The sequence below is a fragment of the Pristis pectinata genome, chromosome 4 (genome assembly GCF_009764475.1).
Source record: "Pristis pectinata isolate sPriPec2 chromosome 4, sPriPec2.1.pri, whole genome shotgun sequence".
Classification (NCBI taxonomy): domain Eukaryota; kingdom Metazoa; phylum Chordata; class Chondrichthyes; order Rhinopristiformes; family Pristidae; genus Pristis; species Pristis pectinata.
The window spans coordinates 98,790,079-98,808,735 of NC_067408.1; the positions used below are offsets into that span (position 1 = coordinate 98,790,079).

Below are 18,657 nucleotides of genomic sequence, written 5' to 3' on the forward strand. Positions count from 1 at the left end.
AATGTCTTCTTTCTGGAATTCACATAATCTAGAAGGAAAAATAGATTATTCTCCATTGTCATACATCCTTACTGAAATGATCAAAATTATACTGGCTGCTCCATCTTGATAGTTCAAAAGAAATATCCTTTCAGAGGAAACCTGGTGGACCCTATTGCTTTCCCTCCTCCCCACTCTATATCTGCCCATCACCCACAGACTCCTCCCACTGTTTCCACTCCCCACCTCCCTCCCTTTATTCAATGCTCCATCTTCCTCTATTATCAGATTCCATTATTTTCAGCCCTTTGTCACTTAAATCTATCACCTCACAGCTTCTGACATCATTCCTAGTCTTCTCCCTCCCTCATCTACCTATCACCCTCCTCACCTGGATCCACCCATCACCTGCCAGCTCTTGCTCCAACCCTTCCCTCCACCTTTTCATACTGGCTATCACCCCTCTGTCTTTCAATCCAGATGAAGGGACTCAACCCAAAACATTGACTGTCCATTTCCCTCCATAGCTGCTGAGTTCCTCTAGTGCTTTGTGTGTTGCTCCAGATTCCAGCATCTCCAGTCTATTGTGTAGCCACTATATTATGCCTCTCATGACGATACTAATGATGTTGTTACTTTGCTGCAATTTGTAAACCTTCATTAATTCCGTTACGCCTCCACTGATTGTTGTTCTGACACTGTAAAAGGAAGTTTGGCACTTCCAAATGCTCTTCATTCTCTGAGCCCCTTAAAAGTAACTCTTCAATTTCCCCAAGATTAGAGCCTAAACTGAAATGATTGCTTACCTCGATAAAAAAAAACTGCAATATGTAAGTGTAATGCTATTTAATTCAGCAGAAGCCAACTTCCACATCGATTTTGGAAAGCAAATTTCAAGCATCCATTCTTATCTATGAAGTCTTGTAGAAAATTCATGTGAGGCATGGTAAACAGAGATTTTACAAAGCTGATATCGCCATGCAGGAAACATATAGAACAAAGAACAGTATAGCACTGTACAAGCGATTTGGCCCACGATGTTGTGCCAATCTTGATGCCCATTTATACTAAATGTCCTCCTCCTGTGCATCATCCATTTCCCTCCATTCCCTTCATATTTATGGACATGCTAGTCCAATGCACAGTACAATGTTCATGAATGGAATTGCTATCTGCCTTTTTAAGTGAAGTTTTTGCAGAAACATAACCAAAAGACTTGATTAACAATAATAACTTGACCTGGTCACCCAAAATATGTCTGTACTACAAGCAGCACACTCCCAACAGGGGAACCCAAGTTTTCCCTTGCTCATTATGCCATTGTATCCTCTTGTCTCACCAACTCAACTTTCCCAGAATCTATTTTTCTTATACATATTTCTGCACATCTTTTAAACTTCCTTTTTATTTCCACTTTTCTACTTCCAGCACTAAATAACATTCAGTGGAAAGTGAAAGAATAAACAAAAACTAAGCACACGATCCCCTTAATTGACCTTTTTACAAACTCAGCTGCAGCAAACCACAGAATGTACTAAGTTATTCCATACACAAGGGAGTAATTTTAGGAAAGGTACTGAACATAAGGTATTGCTCACACCAGAATTTCTTCCACCATAACATCATTTTGCCTGAGGGTTAAAATGATGTCAGAGGTATTTCTAGATAATATTTTCTTACTCACTCATTCAAGCCTTGCCTTCTTGTCACTTAAAGTACATTCACTACTTTCTCTAAAATCATGTAGTGTCACATTTTCAACCAATACAGTATTGAAAACTTTCTGAAATTACTTAGTTAACTTGAAGCCTAAGCAACAATTCAATTTTGACAACAATAAATATATCTCCAGATTTTTACCTCACCACAATGAACTTAAAAGAAAAACTAATTTAAACTCATATCTGTATAATAAATCTTCTGTTAAAACATCAGAGAGTCATTTTTGGTTAAGAAAAAAAGCAAAAGAACTCAGTAAAACCATTAATAACTGTTCCAGTAATGACACAGCAATCAATGACAAGAAGGAAATTCTGTAACCTAAAGCCTTCCGCACATTCTTCTTGGCTGAGAACTGGGTAGACAAACACATTATTTCACAGAGGCTTAAACGTCAGCTGGAGCCAAAAAGCAGTAATAAGCTTCCTAGTTCTGGATATCAGAGAACTGCAGTCAGACACTCCAGGTCTGCACAACAGAGCACCATATATGGTAATGATCTGACGTAATGGGCCATTGGCTAGAGGATGCAAAGAGCACATCTCTCATTGTTTGGTGTTACTGTTGGAATGTTCACATCGCTGATGAGTGGAACGCTGAATCGCATCATCTTATTCCCTGAGTGCTTTTATTCCCACAGACAAGAAATGGAACTTCAGGCTTCAGATAGAGGAGAAACAGTGTTTTGAGTGGTAAACTTTTATTTTCAAAAAGTTTCTTGAAAATTTCAATTTCATGTAAAATCAGAATTACAGCTGCCAAAATATGTCTTGTTTTAGTTAAACCCTGATAAAACCTACTTTGGTTGTGAAAAGAAATTATCTTGGCATGTGGGGTGGCTGGGTGTACTGGCGAGGTGGGGATAATAGCAATAATCCTGGCAGAGGTTAACTTATTTCTTTAAAAAAGTAGGAAACATCGAAAGTGTGCATTTAACTTGTTTATGAATAATTTTAGTAATGAATTTGTAGATTTGACTGCCTTTCAAAAGCATACAAACTGATAACTCACTAGAGAATTTTGTGAAGTTTAACTAGTGATGGAAGTCATCTGTTTTTGGTTTTAATGTAAATGGATCAGTAATGTACCAATTAAATTTTCACCTGTAGATACTCACAACATTGTTTTAGTGTGTTATTAGGTCACAATAATAACACACTAAAACATTAGGTCATAATATTTTTCAGTATACTGTGTTGTTTAAGTGACATATCTTTAGTAATATACCTTTAAGTTCAGAATACTGAATACTTTAATGACGGATTACCGAACTTTGATACGTAAAGCATATTGATTTCAGAAACAAGTTCACCTCCTGTATGTTAGTATCATGACTGAGTGCCATATGGTCAAATTAGCTGGGAATGACTTCTTAAACTTTTCAGGGCAGAAATCCCCTACCACATGAGTATTCTGTCGCAACTCCTCTTATGCATGTTCTTAATTAAAATACGCTACAGATATGCTCCATAGTTCCTTTTAAAATACAGATGTGTTCCATAATGCTTTTTATAACAAGCAGCAATTTTTCCATACAGTTTTGTATACAAGAAGTTTTCCATACAAGAAGTCCATCAACAGGAGTTGAAACTAACTTCCTACCTCCAACATATCTATTAAACTAAATATTTTTAAAACATTACATTTATTAGCCTGGGCAACACATCAAGAAACCTAACATTCCATGTGCTTTCTTGTGAACTAAATAAATTTTAATTTATATAACCTCTTGGCAGAACAAATTTGCATTTTTCCCTGACTGCTCTTTGGGAAAAACTTACACGAAAAATAGGTTTTAAGCAAAACAAAATCCTTTTTGTCATTTTGACATGCTGTTTATAAAGGCAACATAAAAAGAATATATTGACTGTAATTTGGTCTAATTTAAGAAACATCATTGTTCTAAGATAATTAAACTAAAGTGTACAGTAAAAGTCACTACTTGTGATGGCAAATAATTTTCAGCAGGCATTCCTAAAGTATACATTTGAACTGTTTATTGAATGCATAACATTTGGTAAGCATATGGTTTGAGTGTGGTTTAATTCTGGTGGCAAAGATGACAAATTTTGATTTTCTGCTACCAATCCACACTTTAAACAAATATGAAAGATAAAGGTGATAAAAGATTCCCAACATCACAAGGAAGAGAAAAGAATAAAGAAATGTATTACTTCTAACATTACCACCTGATCTGAGAAGTATTTTCAGTAAATAAGGATTATCTGAAAAACTAATCATCAGTATGTGGGTATAAATTACCTAATTAGCTGTTCGTAACAGAATCTACTTGTGGTCTGATTTCACACTTTTTATTAAATAATAGCAAAGAAAATAACAAATGTAAGTGACAACAAAGCCTTCAGCCAAACTGCAAAGTGTTCTTTAAGGGGATGTGCATCACAAGTGCTTTTTCACCCCAATGCCAAAGTCCAACTGCCCAACTTTGGGCAATTAATTCAATCTTCCTGGCCTAGTTCTGGAAGTTTGACATAATTGAAGCCCTGCAATTAATTATTGAAGTTGCCATTCAACCCCCATTCCCACTCTCCCCATCACTGTGGAATATTACAGACTTTAGTCAAGGTGTTAGTAGCAGTAAAGAATCTTTAGGACAAGAAAGCTGTCTTCTGTCCTGGAGCAGTGGCTATTCAGCATGTTCAGAAAATCATCAGGTGAGGGAAACAACATGCAAAGATTTGCAATCATGAAAACATCTACTGAATTCAAACAGCTACATAAAGGCCAATTGGAAAAAAAATGGGTGAGAACTAGATTACTTCAATAATGCTGAGTAAGTGACTTATCATGAACCTATGTAATCTTGGAAAGTGGGTGATATGGAAATGGAAATGTACGTGGGGTTCATGTTTTCTTTTAACATTTCAACTCTGAGAAAAAGCTGGGGTTGACCTAATAAAAGGTCTTCAAAATTATGAAATGTTTTAATAGGAAAGATACAAAGAATATTCCCATGTATAGGACAGCGTAACCAGAGGTCACCAGTGTAAGATTGACACCATGAAATCCAGCAAGGAATAGAGATGACACTTCTTTACACAAAGATTGGCTAGAATGTGGAATTTTCTCCCAGTTTAAGAGGAGGCTGTTCAAGGACTGATGGGAGAAGGTAATGGAGAGTTACACTGATGGATTTAGACAAGGAAAGATGGGAGGACATTGCGTGGAGCATATATGCTACTATGGACTGAAATGTTCCTTTGTGTAAATCATTTGTAATCCTATTTAGTTCAAGGTAACATTCACCAATGAACCAGCATGTTTCATCAGGTCTTCTTCTTGTGTCAGTACTTGTTTTTAAATCCCATGAAGATCAGGTGAGTTACTGAAATGCAGTGAGAGACACATTACATTGCTACATATGCACGTTAACATTTCCCTATGTAGAATGGATTTTTTGTGTGCTTCTTCCCAGGCTTCTCCAAGACATTCACAAATTGTGGAGATGTGAACAGAATTAGCACAATTAAGAAAATAATTCAAATCGTTAGCTCCTAAGAGCGAGGAATAATACATATTTACCAAAAGATTGGCCATCTCCACCAGTTCAGATAATTTTAAATAACCCTCTTTCCAAACAATCATATTAGCTTACATTTCTTAAATAATTTACAAAGTAAAGCTGTATATGCATTTGTAAAAATTCACAAACTACCTCAATTATGCTGACTTATCCTCCAAAGCATTTCATTTAATGCCAGTTTTCCATGCTAAGGTTATGAACGGAACTACCTCAATTTTTTTTTATATATACATTTACCTCATTATAAGCATTTGATTAAACAAAGAAAAACACAATTCTACTGATAAAAACAAAAATCTAACAAAATTCAGCTAAAATATTCAACCAATTAATTAATGCAAAGTTACAATTTTCGAGTAAAAAACAATTCTCTAAAACAATGCACATGTCACATCATGTCCTGCAGCACTTTAACTTATCTTACTTGTAAGTCACAGTAGTTGTGAGGACTTAGCATCTCATGAGGCTCAACAATCTATCAAACCTAAATGACACTATACTATAATGCATGTACAATAAAGCATGAAATATGAAGAAAGACAAAAACATTTGAACTACACAAAAATAATGATATAATTAATCTGAACAAATCAATTTGCATTACTTTCTATGGAACTATTCATTTAAAATATTGATATATACTGAGCAGCTAATTTTGATTAAACACATTTTATTTCAATGCACAAAATGCTAAAAGGTATCTGTATGCGAACAGCTGTAAGCAGCCATTGACTTGCACTAGGACTACCATATAAAGCTTCTGAATTCCATAAATGGATACTCAAAAGTTTCCTAAAAAGATTTTTAAGATTACAAATTATTATAATAATTTTCCAACGTAATAACTTCATCCAAAATGCAGTTCTTTATTGTGTAGTTATTAATTTTCAGAGAAGTAATGTTCACTAAACAAATAATAACTAAAACTCCAGTTACTTTATGACATGATACCATGGATTATTTGAGTAACTAAGATCACAAAAAAAAGCTTACATGATACAATATTTTCTCATACTATCATGGCTTTCCAACATCACTTGCAAAATATTTGAAGACCAGCATGTGAAACTATTAAGATATCATCTAAAATTTGTTGGTTTATTAAGACTGATAAGAACGCATGAAAAAAACTTCAGAAAAAGAAACAATTGTTTTTGTTACCTTTTTTCACACATTGTATATTACATTTTCTTATGGATTTAAACAGCTCAAAGAAATATAAAACTAAATTAAAAATTATGGTTTAGGCAATGATTTACAAATTCAATTATTAAAATTAAAATGCTCTAGTGGTTTTTGATTGGGATGAGTATTGAAATGAAAATAAGTTTACATGGAGAATAACTGGTTAAGTGAAAAAGTAAAGCAGTTCTTCAAAATTTCACTATGGTCACCGTTAACATTCATGAGGAGTTTGTACCTTTAAATGTGATGTGACCATTAAGTGTGTGATCTTCTTCATATATGGCTTGTAGGCTTCAGAATCAGCAACTTTAGCAGTCTGATCAAGAAGATATAAATGTTCCGAAGTGCATAATACAAAATCAAAACACACATACAGCCCTGGGATTTAAAATTGTAATCTGGTTGGGAAGCCAGTAATACCTCTTACACTAAATCATCACACTGGCAGTTTGAGGATACATCATCTAGCAGAAGGGAAATAGCATATATGCTTTGTTTAGATTGCAATTTAACCCCAGCACACAAGTCTGCAAAATCTTACATTGTGCCCACTATTACAACAAGCGTCTTGCAAATCTTAATGCCAGGAAAATCACCAAACTTTGATGAAGTGATTTTCCTAGGTTTTAACATGTTAAATTAGAAAGAGAAATATAGGTTCTGTTTTATCAAAGATCTTTCATTCACATTACATTTATTTTCCTCTTCTATCAGCCCCTGTAAAAAAAGCATTCACTTTGGACGTTTCTTCCCCAATGTTCTGAGGTTAAATTGCTAATTGACCCCAGAACGTCAGTAAAATAACTGTAATGTGAACCAGGCTACAACCATCAACTGAAAACATGACATCACTTGCAGCCAATAAGCAGCAACTACTCCCTTCACTGGGAACATTCTTCTGACAGTAGGTTTTTCTTTTCTAATTTTATACAAGAACACTTAAAATGTAGCCAGCACTTGAAATGCTGCTTGGTATTCTCAGTAACAGTACTAATAGTTTAGTTTGCCCCTCTGCTAATAGTTTTGTTCACTGAAGATGCAGCAAGGAATAAATAAATGCTATCGAATTAATACCTCTGTTACAAACCATTCATTGAAAAAAAAATTTAAAACAAAAAGGTTTAACAAAATTTCTCTGTACTATTTGAGTTGTAAATCATGTTCAAGTGCTCCAACACCCGGTTAGTCCCATGAGTTTATTTGTATCTTTCACCGAATAAGCAAGTTTACAAACAACAAAAGGTCTAAAAGTCTGCATTAAAGTTAGATAAGTACTGTATAATTGCAAAGTGTTTGGCTAAATATGCCCTTTACAGCAGATATACAAATTCAGAAACAGAAAAAGAATTGAATGTTTCTTCACCATCCACAAAAGACTAAGGCCAAATTTAATCTTGTCTGCTTGGAAGATACTGGGTGGATGGGCAGTTAAAAGTTGCTCTTGAGACACTGACATCCTTTGTAGGTTCTTATATTAACTTGATCCTGAATTGGCAAGAGGAATCCCCCTCAGAGCTCAATAGGGATATGTTATAAATATGCAAATTCAGATGCAGTGGTGTCACTGGAGGAGGAATGCAATTTTAAACTGGAGCACTGGAAGTTATTGTGACATCCCCATCAGATAACATATTGCAAAGAGAAACCAGGGCCAAAAGTTGCCCAAACCACACTGAACACAAACAGGCAATTCCTTGGTCCTGTCAACAGCATCCTATTGCTCAACATTTTTCTTTCTAATGCTGGCCAGATGCCACTTCTCCACAGTTTCAGGTGGGAGACTGAGTATGCAGATGAGGATCTGGAGTGAAAGTCTCCTGGGACACATGCTGAGGAAGTCTAAACAATTTGCTCTCCCCTTTGGCCCATTTGTGTAATTTCTAATTTGGGCTAGAATTGAACTTTAGAAACAGAATGCAGGCAAGTGAAGTAAAAGCACTTCTACAATAAATAAAGAACTTTTAATGGACTCTCATTAAAATTTTATCAGCATCTAAATTAGACTTTTCTTAAAATCTCCCAAATTAAAGTCAAAAAACATCCTGGTTCTGCCAAATGATCATCTTTTACAGACACAAAAAAATTGTTTATTACTACAACCAGTCCACTTCTTTTTCTGATATTTGCTCAAATTCAAGTAGTATTTTATGGATTTTAACGATCAAGTACACAATTATATACAAATAAGGAAATATCCAACTTTAAAAAGTTCAATTCAATTACCACATGCATTAATTTTGATTTGGCCCTCATGAAGGTCTGGTCATATTTTAATACAAACACAACTATAATTGCAAAAGCAAATGACTACAGGTGCTGGAACACTAGCAGAAAAAAACAAAATAAAACAAAAAAAAAGTGGAAATATTCAATAAGTCATGCAGTATTTGTGGAGAAAGAATCAGAGTTAATATTAACACAGTTTCTATTTTCACAGGTGCTGCCTAACCTGAACAAATTATAACCTTCTGTATGCCAAGTTTTACAACATGTCGCACAAAATCTGGAAGGACATAACCTTTCATTTTCAAGTTGTGAAAACTAGCCAGTTATCATGATTCAGATATTGCAGACAAGAGACTGTATCTTTCCCACAAGGCAGGCTTGCCAAATTCAGGTTTCAGACTGAAAGTAATCAGAGTTTAATATTTCCTTCATAGAATGCAAAAAACAAGGTCTGGTCAAATCTCAAGGCATGTTTAACCCGTATAAAATATACTGAATAGGCCTCAGTCGATTACCATGTAAAATTCTGGGCATAGCGCTTCAGAGGCCTTTGAGAGGATGTAGCAAATTTACAAGAATGACACCAGAGGAGAGGAACTTAAGTTATGTGGAGATAATCAAGAAGCTTGAATTGTTCTTTTTAGATCAGAGGTGAGTAAATCGTGAAGGATTTTGATAAGAGTCTACATGCAGAAACTGATTTTGTAGTAAGGAGGCTCAGAAACCAGAAGGCACAGAGAGTGATGAGCACATAAATTCTGATCACTTTCAGCAATTGATTTTCAGCTTCACAATTATTATAGCAAATAAAAACCATCATCCACACAAAAGAATTTCTAGCCCTATTATAAATGTGTACAATACACACCATGACAAATAAAATTCTTTTAAAAATCCTAACTAACTTCAGGAAGAGAATGGACAATTGGATAGTTGCACATTGCAATGAAATGGAAAGTGGTGACCACCAGGGTGTTTCCAAAGTTTGACCAAAAAACATCCATGTTTTTAATAAATATGCCTAATTAAATTTGCTGATGATACTGCAGATTGTAATTGTTAGACAACAACATCAAATTCAAGAGGATTTGGATAAAATCAGTTGGAAATAGTTTGGAAGGAGGGGCAGGAAGCTGAACCGACACAAAAGATGCTGTAATGTGGATTTATGTAATGTTGAACAGGGCAATACATTGTGGGAATATAAAAAGCAAGTTTTGTTGGTCTGTAGGACATAAAACAGAAAGGGATCTAAAGGTACTTGTTGGAACAATACCAAAGCAACACACTACATGAAGTGTGCAGTAAAATGTAGGATGTTAAGCTACAGAAATAAACAACAATCATCCTGAGGAAAACACAAACACGTAGGAATAAAGAGGGAGCAGTATGCCTTCGAAGACAATAGACCCTTGAATAAATAAATTCTTTTCAGATTAGCCATCAGTGCCAAAAGTACCATATATGTAAATAGCAAATGTAATGAGGCTACTTTGTGCCAGGGGATAAGGAAATGGATATCAAAGGAGGTGAATGGGGTTCTTTTTCTGGATGATGTTGAGCTGCTTTAGCTTCATGGTGGGTCAGCAATTACCTAACCAGTTGGAAAGCATTTATCACACTCCTGACTTGTGCTTTGTTGGTGGAAAGGCTTTGGAAACTTTTATTATTAAAAATCCATTAACGGAATGTGGATTTCACTGATATTTATAGCCCGTCTTTAATTGCTCTTGACAAGGCAGTGATGAAGCCAGTTCCTTGAATTGCTATAATTGGTATCAGGAGGTGAATAAATTGCTGCAACATACCAACCTCTGACTTCTTCTTACGATGGTGTTTATGCGGATGGTCCAATTCAATTTTTGTGATCACAGGATACTGAAGTCAGGGGAATTGGGTAATGATAATTGAGTAGAATCCCAAGGGGAATGGTTATGCTCTCTCTTACTGGTTTGGCCATTTCCTGGCACTTGTCCATGCCCAAACCTGTTCATGTGAGCACTTGGCTTCATTAAAGGAGTTTCAATGTGAAATTATCTGTGCAATGTTGGGTAAACATCCCTAATGACAGTTTTTATCATGGACAGATGGCATCAATAAAGCCACTGAAGTGGCCAGGCCAAAGACATGCTTTGATCAATACTGGAGCCAAATAATATTGGTAGAAACTTAACTGGGCATTGATGTCTAATATCACTATCAATAACACCTGGCATCGCTTTGCTGATGATGGACATTTGGCCAATTGGGAGGAAATTGGCTGAACTATACTTGTCCTGCATTTTGTGCATAGAACATGCCTGGGTAATTTTCCATAGCATTGCAAGCGTTACTTAATTGTTTAGTTGTTCACAACAAGTCACGACTTCAGTGAAATTGCAGAGATTTGAACTAATCTGCTGTTTGTGGGATCAGTCTAAACTCTCTCTGTAGCATGCTTCATCTACTGTTAACATGCAAGTAATCCTGCGTCATATCTTCACCAGGTCAGAACATCTTTATGTACACCTGATGCTGACAGACTCCTCTGCACCAAATCAGGGTTAGATGCGGGACCATGCTTGCCTGGTTTTAAATTGCTACATCTGCCCTATATTCAAGCCATTTAGCCCAGTAATTATGCCTCACAACACATGAAAACAGAACTTTGTCTCCATAAGACTTAGCAGTGGTCATTCCTCTCCACTCTGAAGTGGAAAAATGTATTAGCAACAGGTAGAGGTTTTAGTTGAAGTGAAAGGGCTTTCCCTTGTGTTGGTTATCTCATCGACTACTGCAAGCCTTCTTTGGTAATTGTGCCTTCTGAGACTTAGCCAGCTCAGTTAATACTAGTGATACTGAACTACTCTTGATGGTGGATATTGAAATCCACACTCAGAGAGCACTTACTCAGTGCTTCTTCCAAGTGCTTATATAAATGCCAATCCAGCTAAGTAGTATGTTTTCTGCTCTAACTGGGGATTTAAGCACTAAAATAGCACCTTTCTCTATCATTTTGCTATGAGCCATAATATTTGATTAGACTATTTGATGGTTAGGATCTTAAAAGCCTGACCAAAATGTTGTTAGCCCAGTACCTCAACTGCTTCATTACTGTACACAAATTATTCATTCACGAATTTCCCCCTGTTAATACGGAGCAGTTAATCATTTTCCTTTCAAAAGTCCTGCTTTCTCTTCAAATTGATTTTCTCCATGAGTTTCCTCGTTTGTACCTCTGTTCCCTCATATTGCTCAATCTGCTTCCTGGAACATGAATGAGGATAATGGAAGCCATTTTAATTATAAACTAAATCCAGGTGTTTATCAAGCACATTTCTCACAGTTGCCTGCAGCACAGCAAAATTCAGTATCAACATTATAATGAAGTGAAATAAATGTTTTAAGAATACATGTAATATAGGTGAAGGAAAATGCCAGGACCAATATCTTGCAATGGTCCTTCACAACAATACCATTTTCAAGAAGGCTTGGTGAATCAAATTTCTCCTCATTTTTGCTCCCACTGACAACTGCTAAAATAGTGTTTCTGGGCAACCAAAAGATTACTAACACTTTATTCAAGTGATCAGTATTTTATTCATGAGTTATCAAGTCATTGTTAAAGAAAGACAGATGTGTAATATGTGGAGATTTTTGTTTCTATACCGATTCAAAAAGTTACAGCTAATCAGATTGAAATGTAATCACTGTCATAATGTAAGAAACATAAGTCAATTTCTAAACACCAATCCAAAGGGCAACAAGATGCAATGTCTTCAATGATCTAAGGTCAAGCCAATACACTTCTTGTTAAATGAAGTATTTCTGAAGTGTGAGCGCTGTATCTTATTAAACAAGGATGGTGGAAGCAGTTGCAGTCATAGTTTTCAGAAGGGAATTGGTTAAACACTTGAAGACAAGAAAAACAAAAAAAAATTCACAAGGATATGGAAAAACAACCAGAGAACCATTTTCTTTTTCAGAGTAAAGTCATTGATACAAATGTATTCATTTAAAAAATTTGATAATGATGTTTACAAATTGCATTTAGAAATTTTGCAACATTGTTTTGCAATACTGCTTCAAGCAATAATGCATTGATTAATCTCCCCCATAAAACAGAAATCAACATGAAACCTGACTATATGTCGTAACAATGATTCTATTATGGACTGCCATTAACAGTGAATTTTGGCCACAATATCCAATGGGTACAAGCTATTTCAACAATATTACTGAAAATAAGTACAACAAAGGTCATCTGTGTTTTTTTTTAATGTTGTGCAGATAATAGTGATTATTTTATAATCAGATACCTGTTGAATTTACAGATATTTGCTGAAGTAATACATCCTGAATACAAAATGTCACGTATTAACATAACATTATTTGTATTTCAACAACTACAAAAGGTTATTCAGTGAAAGTTAAAATTGTTTTCATTTTATAAATTAATGCTGTACCCTCTATAAACATGCAATCATCCAAAACTCGGCTGGTCCATGTTCCAACTTGCACCATGATCAATGGCCTACAATGATTTAAGTCAATTTTAAAATTCTCATACATGACCTTTCCCCTTTTAAAATCTCTATCACCTCCTCTCGCCAAACAACCCTCTGAGTTACCTGTACTAGTCTAATTCTGGCCTTGTGAACAACCCCAATTTCCATCATGTGCAATTTTGCAGTATCAGCGTGGAAAGCAGATGAAATAACTGTTTAAGATCTTATGGTGAAACACTTGAACTACTTGGAGGGTTTTCTTGCTTAGCTGAATATAAAATGGAAATCAATGATGCACAGTCAGGTTAAGTGCAAATTTAGAAATTAACGTGACAAATCTTAATTTCATCACAAGTAATATAATTGAAGAGAAACTACTGATCACATTTCATTTCCATTCCGTTAACTAGATAACAAAGAGAAGCAATGATCTTAACAACAAAAGCATGGAGCCAAAAATTAATTTAGAACTCAGGCTCTGTATAAAAACAGGTACTAACTTCACCTCTTGTCAGCCAATGGAAAAATTTAACACAATGTTCATGATGAACAATTTTGGATATTTCTGATATGTCTGTTGATCCCTCCAGAAAATTATCAGAGATACACAATATTCAAGGAATAACGAGATTTGGAATAATTCAATGAGCTCTTTAATTTATTACATTTTCCTTTCTAATTCCACATCCATGATTCTGAGCTAACTACATTTTGACAACATTATGAAAGAAAACATTTTCACATCACCAATTGTTAAATTCTGAACACTACCACAAAATTATGAAAATATTTAGCATCCACGGAGGGAATAGAAGCCTTTACATCTGACACACCAACTAATCCATTCTCTCCATTGATATTGATTGGATTGTTGGGTTTCCAGCACTTTCTGTTTTTGTTTCAGATGTTTAATATCTGCAGATTTTTACTTTAAGTTTAAATGTTGAGCACTCAAAATTACTTTGGCTCATGTAACAGACAAAATATTTTATTCAAATGTTTAAATGAAGCTATGGAACAAAGTTTCAGTATGTGCATCAGCTAAATTAATGTGATCCAACAAAGAGACCAACTGCATTATTTCAAGTAAGCCACTTTTCTTATTTAACTTTTTTCCTCCTCCCCTTGCAGACTGAAAAAGCTCATTGACCAAGAAAAGGCCTATCAGGTGAAAAAAGAACAAGAAAATGCCAAGAAAATTGCAAAGCTGAAGGAAGAGCTTACCAAGCTGAAATCATTTGCATTGATACTTGTGGATGAACAGCAACGGCTTTCAGAGCAGCTCAACCAACAGAGTCAAAAAGCCCAGGCACTATCTGTCATTGCACAGCAAGCTCAGGAAAAATTAACAGCCTCTGAAGAAAGGGCAACAGAAACAGAACATAAAGTGTTTGCTCTTGAGATTGAACTGCAAACACAAACTAGCAGATTTTATCAGGAACAGGAAACAACAATGGCCAAATTGACCAATGAAGAAAGCCAGAATCGACAGCTCCGACTAAAACTGGCCACACTCAGCCGACAGGTAGATGAGTTGGAGGAGACGAATAAATCACTGAGGAAAGCAGAAGAAGAACTGCAGGACTTAAGAGAAAAAATAAACCGAGGTGAGTGTGGAAATTCCAGCTTGATGGCAGAAGTCGAAGTTCTGCGGAAGCGTGTATTAGAAATAGAAGGAAAAGATGAGGAACTTTTAAAAATGGAGGACCAGTGCAGGGATCTCAACAGAAAATTAGAAAAGGAAGAAAGCCATAGCAGGAATCTAAAAACAGAGGTGGAGAGACTGAAGAAAAGAATAATGGAGTTGGAAAAATTGGAGGATGCCTTCAGTAAGAGTAAACAAGAATGTTATGTGCTTAAATGCAATCTGGAAAAAGAGAAAAATCTAACTAAGCAATTAGCAAATGAATTGGATACTTTAAAAGTAAGAGTTAGGGAACTTGAAGCAATTGAAAATAAACTGGAGAAAACAGAATTGGCCATGAAGGAAGATCTAAGCAAGCTTAAAACATTAACTGTAATGTTGGTTGACGAAAGAAAAAATATGGCAGAGAAGATGAGGCAAACAGAGGATAGATTTCAAAATGCAAATGCCCAACTTCAAACAGAGGAAAATAAAGTTACAGTTGTGACAGAAAAACTTATTGAGGAAAGCAAAAAAGCACTGAAATCCAAAGCAGAATTGGAAGAGAAAACATATAATTTGACTAAGGAAAGAGATGAGCTTAAAAAGAAGCTGAAAACTGAGGAAGAGCGAGGAAATGACCTTCTGTCTAAGTCCAACCTAATGAAGAAGAGACTCCAATCTCTTGAAGCAATAGAAAAGGAGTACCTCAAAAACAAAGGAAAACAAGAGAATGGCAAATCCCCTTCACGTTTACAAAAGGATGACAATAAAATCAGAGAATTGACTCACGAGGTTGAAAGACTGAAATGTAAATTGAAAGATGCACAGGTGGTAGAAGACGATCTAATGAAGACAGAAAATGACTATGACTCACTGGAGCATGGGTACTATGATGAGCAACAGCAGCTAAAATTAATGACAGGAGAGCTTGAGACTGTGAAAAAGGAACTAGCTCGATATAAGCTAGCAGAAAAGACTGAATCAACCCAAGAACAAATCCTGTTTGACAGACTCAGTGAAGAACAGGCAAAATCAAGCCATCTAACAAGGGAGGTGGAAGCCCTCAAAGACAAAATTCATGAATACATGGAAACTGAAGACTTACTATCTCATTTTAAAGCAGAGCAGATATCAATGCAAAAAAAGTTGACTCAACAAGAAAACCGAAACAAAGAACTAGCAAGGGAAACTGAAAATCTTACCAAGGAATTGGAAAGGTACAGAAGGTTTAGCAAGAGTCTTCGGCCTGGCATGAATGGCAGGAGATTTGGGGAGTTACAACTCTGCTCAAAAGAGATCCAAACTGATGTCGTAGACAGTGAACCACCTGATTACAGAAGCCTTATCCCTTTAGAGAAAGCAGTAGTGAATGGAAAAATATGCACAGAAAGTGAAGAGACTGATTATAGTACTCAAGATGATGATCAATCCTTGCAAGTGAACTACAATTCATTAACTGTAAACAGTGTCAATAATAATAAAAGGTCGTGGACACCATGGATGAAGAGTAAGGAAACCTGTGCACAAAATGGAAAAGCAGTATCCAAGCTGAATGGAAACCTGGTCCAGCCAGGTGAAATGGTGCTTACTCAGAAACAAGGGCAACCTCTTCACATAAAAGTAACACCAGATCATGGACAGAGCACAGCTACTCTTGAAATCACTAGCCCCACTTTAGAAAATTCATTCTCATACACCAGCACAGCAGTTATCCCCAACTGTGGTGTTCCAAAGCAAAGAATCACCATTATACAGAATGCCTCCCTCACACCTGTTAAATCAAAGATAGCGGATGGATACTCCACACCAGAACGTGCTTTGTCACCCCTTAGCAGGACTACAATGTCGAGATCAAAATCCAGAACTCCAGACTCATGTGGTTCAATGACTCCAGAACGAACAATGTCGCCTATTCAAATAGTTGCTGTATCTGCAAATCCCACACACTCACCGGATCGAACGCTGTCTCCTGAGCCAATGGAAGCTGCCACAGCTCACACCATCTTCAGAGTTTCACCTGAAAGGATACAAGGGCGTCAGATACAGAAGTCAAATACTAGCCCTAATGTAATTACCACTGAAGACAATAAAATCCATATTCATTTAGGTAATCCCCACATTCAAACAGCCACACCCGTTTCAAGACCAATGAGCCCCTGCGGTTCAATCCAAGAGATCAGAGCTCCAACTATAACTAATGGGACACCAAATAAGTCAACCAATAAAATCACCAGCAGCATTACTATCACACCAACAGCCACTCCTGCCCCACGCTATTCACAAATTACAGTAAGTAATGTCTATGATTAACCTCCCTTACCAAACTCAAACCCCGATGAGAATAACAATGCTCTTAATTTCAGTATTAAAAGATCCACTTACATTACCTGCATCTTTTGTTTTAATCTTAACTGGTTTGTGCATGTTATCTATAAACCCTACGCCTAATCAATACCCTTCTGGCATTGTGTGTACATATTATAAACTGTAACTCCACAACATTAAAGACTTGTATAAAAGGTCAATCACCATTTAATCTGCACATGTATAAAATCAAAAAAATTGTATTTGCTTCAAATGTTGAAAGGAAAAAAGATTCAGATATATGTTGTAATAGAGAAAAACGGCTCAAATAGCAGTAAACATTAGAATGAGTTTGCTTGTTGAGTTTCTTTTTTTTCCCCCCCCCCCCCCCATCTTTTGCACATTTTTAGATATACTTTATCACTGGAAAATTTGAGATATGCTGTTTTGAAATAGCCTTTGTGCAAGAGCTCTGCTTAAGGCATTCCAAATTTTGTTGAATTGGGAGCCACAACAGGTTATTTGACCTCTCAGGCTAAACTCAAATCCAGTTAGCCCTGATTACTGTGCCCAATTTTTGACCAGTAAATTATACTGAAGAATTATATTGCACAGGAATATTCAACATGTTCATTTGAAATTCCTCTGTGCTACTTCGATAGAGGCATTGCCCATTTATTTTAAATGGATTAAAGTTCTATTAAAATAACAAAGAGGAATTACAAACAAATGCCTTGAGCATTCATACAATTATTTGAGTAAATTCACGGCTCCAGACCGCAATGTTGACAATTGAGGACAGGTAAGCAATATCACTCAGGTAGGCATAAAAGCAATAAGCATGGAACTGAAAGAAAAAAAATGTGGTACATACGACATGGTTTTGTGAGACTGAAGGTACAATGACATGTGCTTGTTAATTGACCTTGGAGAGCTTGATGCTCTCTTTTTCCACAATATAGAGAAAAATGGCCACCCACAATTGTAGAACTATACAGGTTAGCATTTAATAATTAGAATATCCATGTTCTGATAAAGTAAACACAAAGTACATTTTGTAGAACGAAGTTCATCAAGCAGAGTTTTGAAAAAGGATCTCTCACTAAGTAACCAAAATTATTGACCAAGTACTTGCTTCAGGAAGGTCAGCCAGTCTGTTATATTTGCCATTGTTGCAGAGTAAAATTAACAGAATTTCCTGATATTCAACCAGCAGCAGTTAAAAATTGATGACTCAAATAGTACACTATTGCAGTTTGTACCAAAAATTCATCAGAAAAATCATTAAGGTGCGATTTTAAAATAATTACCCAACATTATAACACTTAAAGCCAATTAAAAACTTAAACTGTGTTCAATCTGTGATGACAAAGTTTTGAACAGCATAACATCTTAATAACCAGTGAACAACAAGTTAATCTTGCATCTGAAGAGTTTAAATTTTTTTTTGCTATTTGGGTTGCTTCTCAATCCATTTGTATTTCCCGATCTGTAGTTTAATTTATATACATTCATTTACATTTTGTTCACTTTATTCAGTTAATGTTAAGAATTGAAACGTGTTGATATTGAGAGGAAACTGGTGT

General features: G+C 35.7%; 2 protein-coding genes across 12 annotated transcripts in view; one reads left to right on the forward strand and one right to left on the reverse strand.

The window, feature by feature from the left end:
- The window catches only part of cmss1 (cms1 ribosomal small subunit homolog), a 226,718-nt gene that overhangs the window by 174,817 nt on the left and 33,244 nt on the right, over positions 1-18,657 (reverse strand). For all 10 annotated transcript variants that reach the window (XM_052015197.1, XM_052015186.1, XM_052015191.1 and 7 more), the window contains one exon: positions 16,719-16,784. The gene's annotated coding sequence lies outside the window, so the exon portion shown is untranslated. Of the gene's footprint in view, positions 1-16,718; positions 16,785-18,657 lie in introns of those variants that run through there.
- The window catches only part of filip1l (filamin A interacting protein 1-like), a 37,729-nt gene continuing 21,306 nt past the window's right edge, over positions 2,235-18,657 (forward strand). Inside the window, exons 1-2 of one of the 2 annotated variants that reach the window (XM_052015183.1) lie at positions 2,235-2,390; positions 14,272-17,425. In XM_052015183.1, the coding sequence (XP_051871143.1) occupies positions 14,594-17,077 (2,484 nt within the window). In that variant the 5' untranslated portion in view covers positions 2,235-2,390; positions 14,272-14,593 and the 3' untranslated portion in view covers positions 17,078-17,425. Of the gene's footprint in view, positions 2,391-14,271; positions 17,426-18,657 lie in introns of those variants that run through there. The other variant, XM_052015185.1, reaches the window with a different exon arrangement.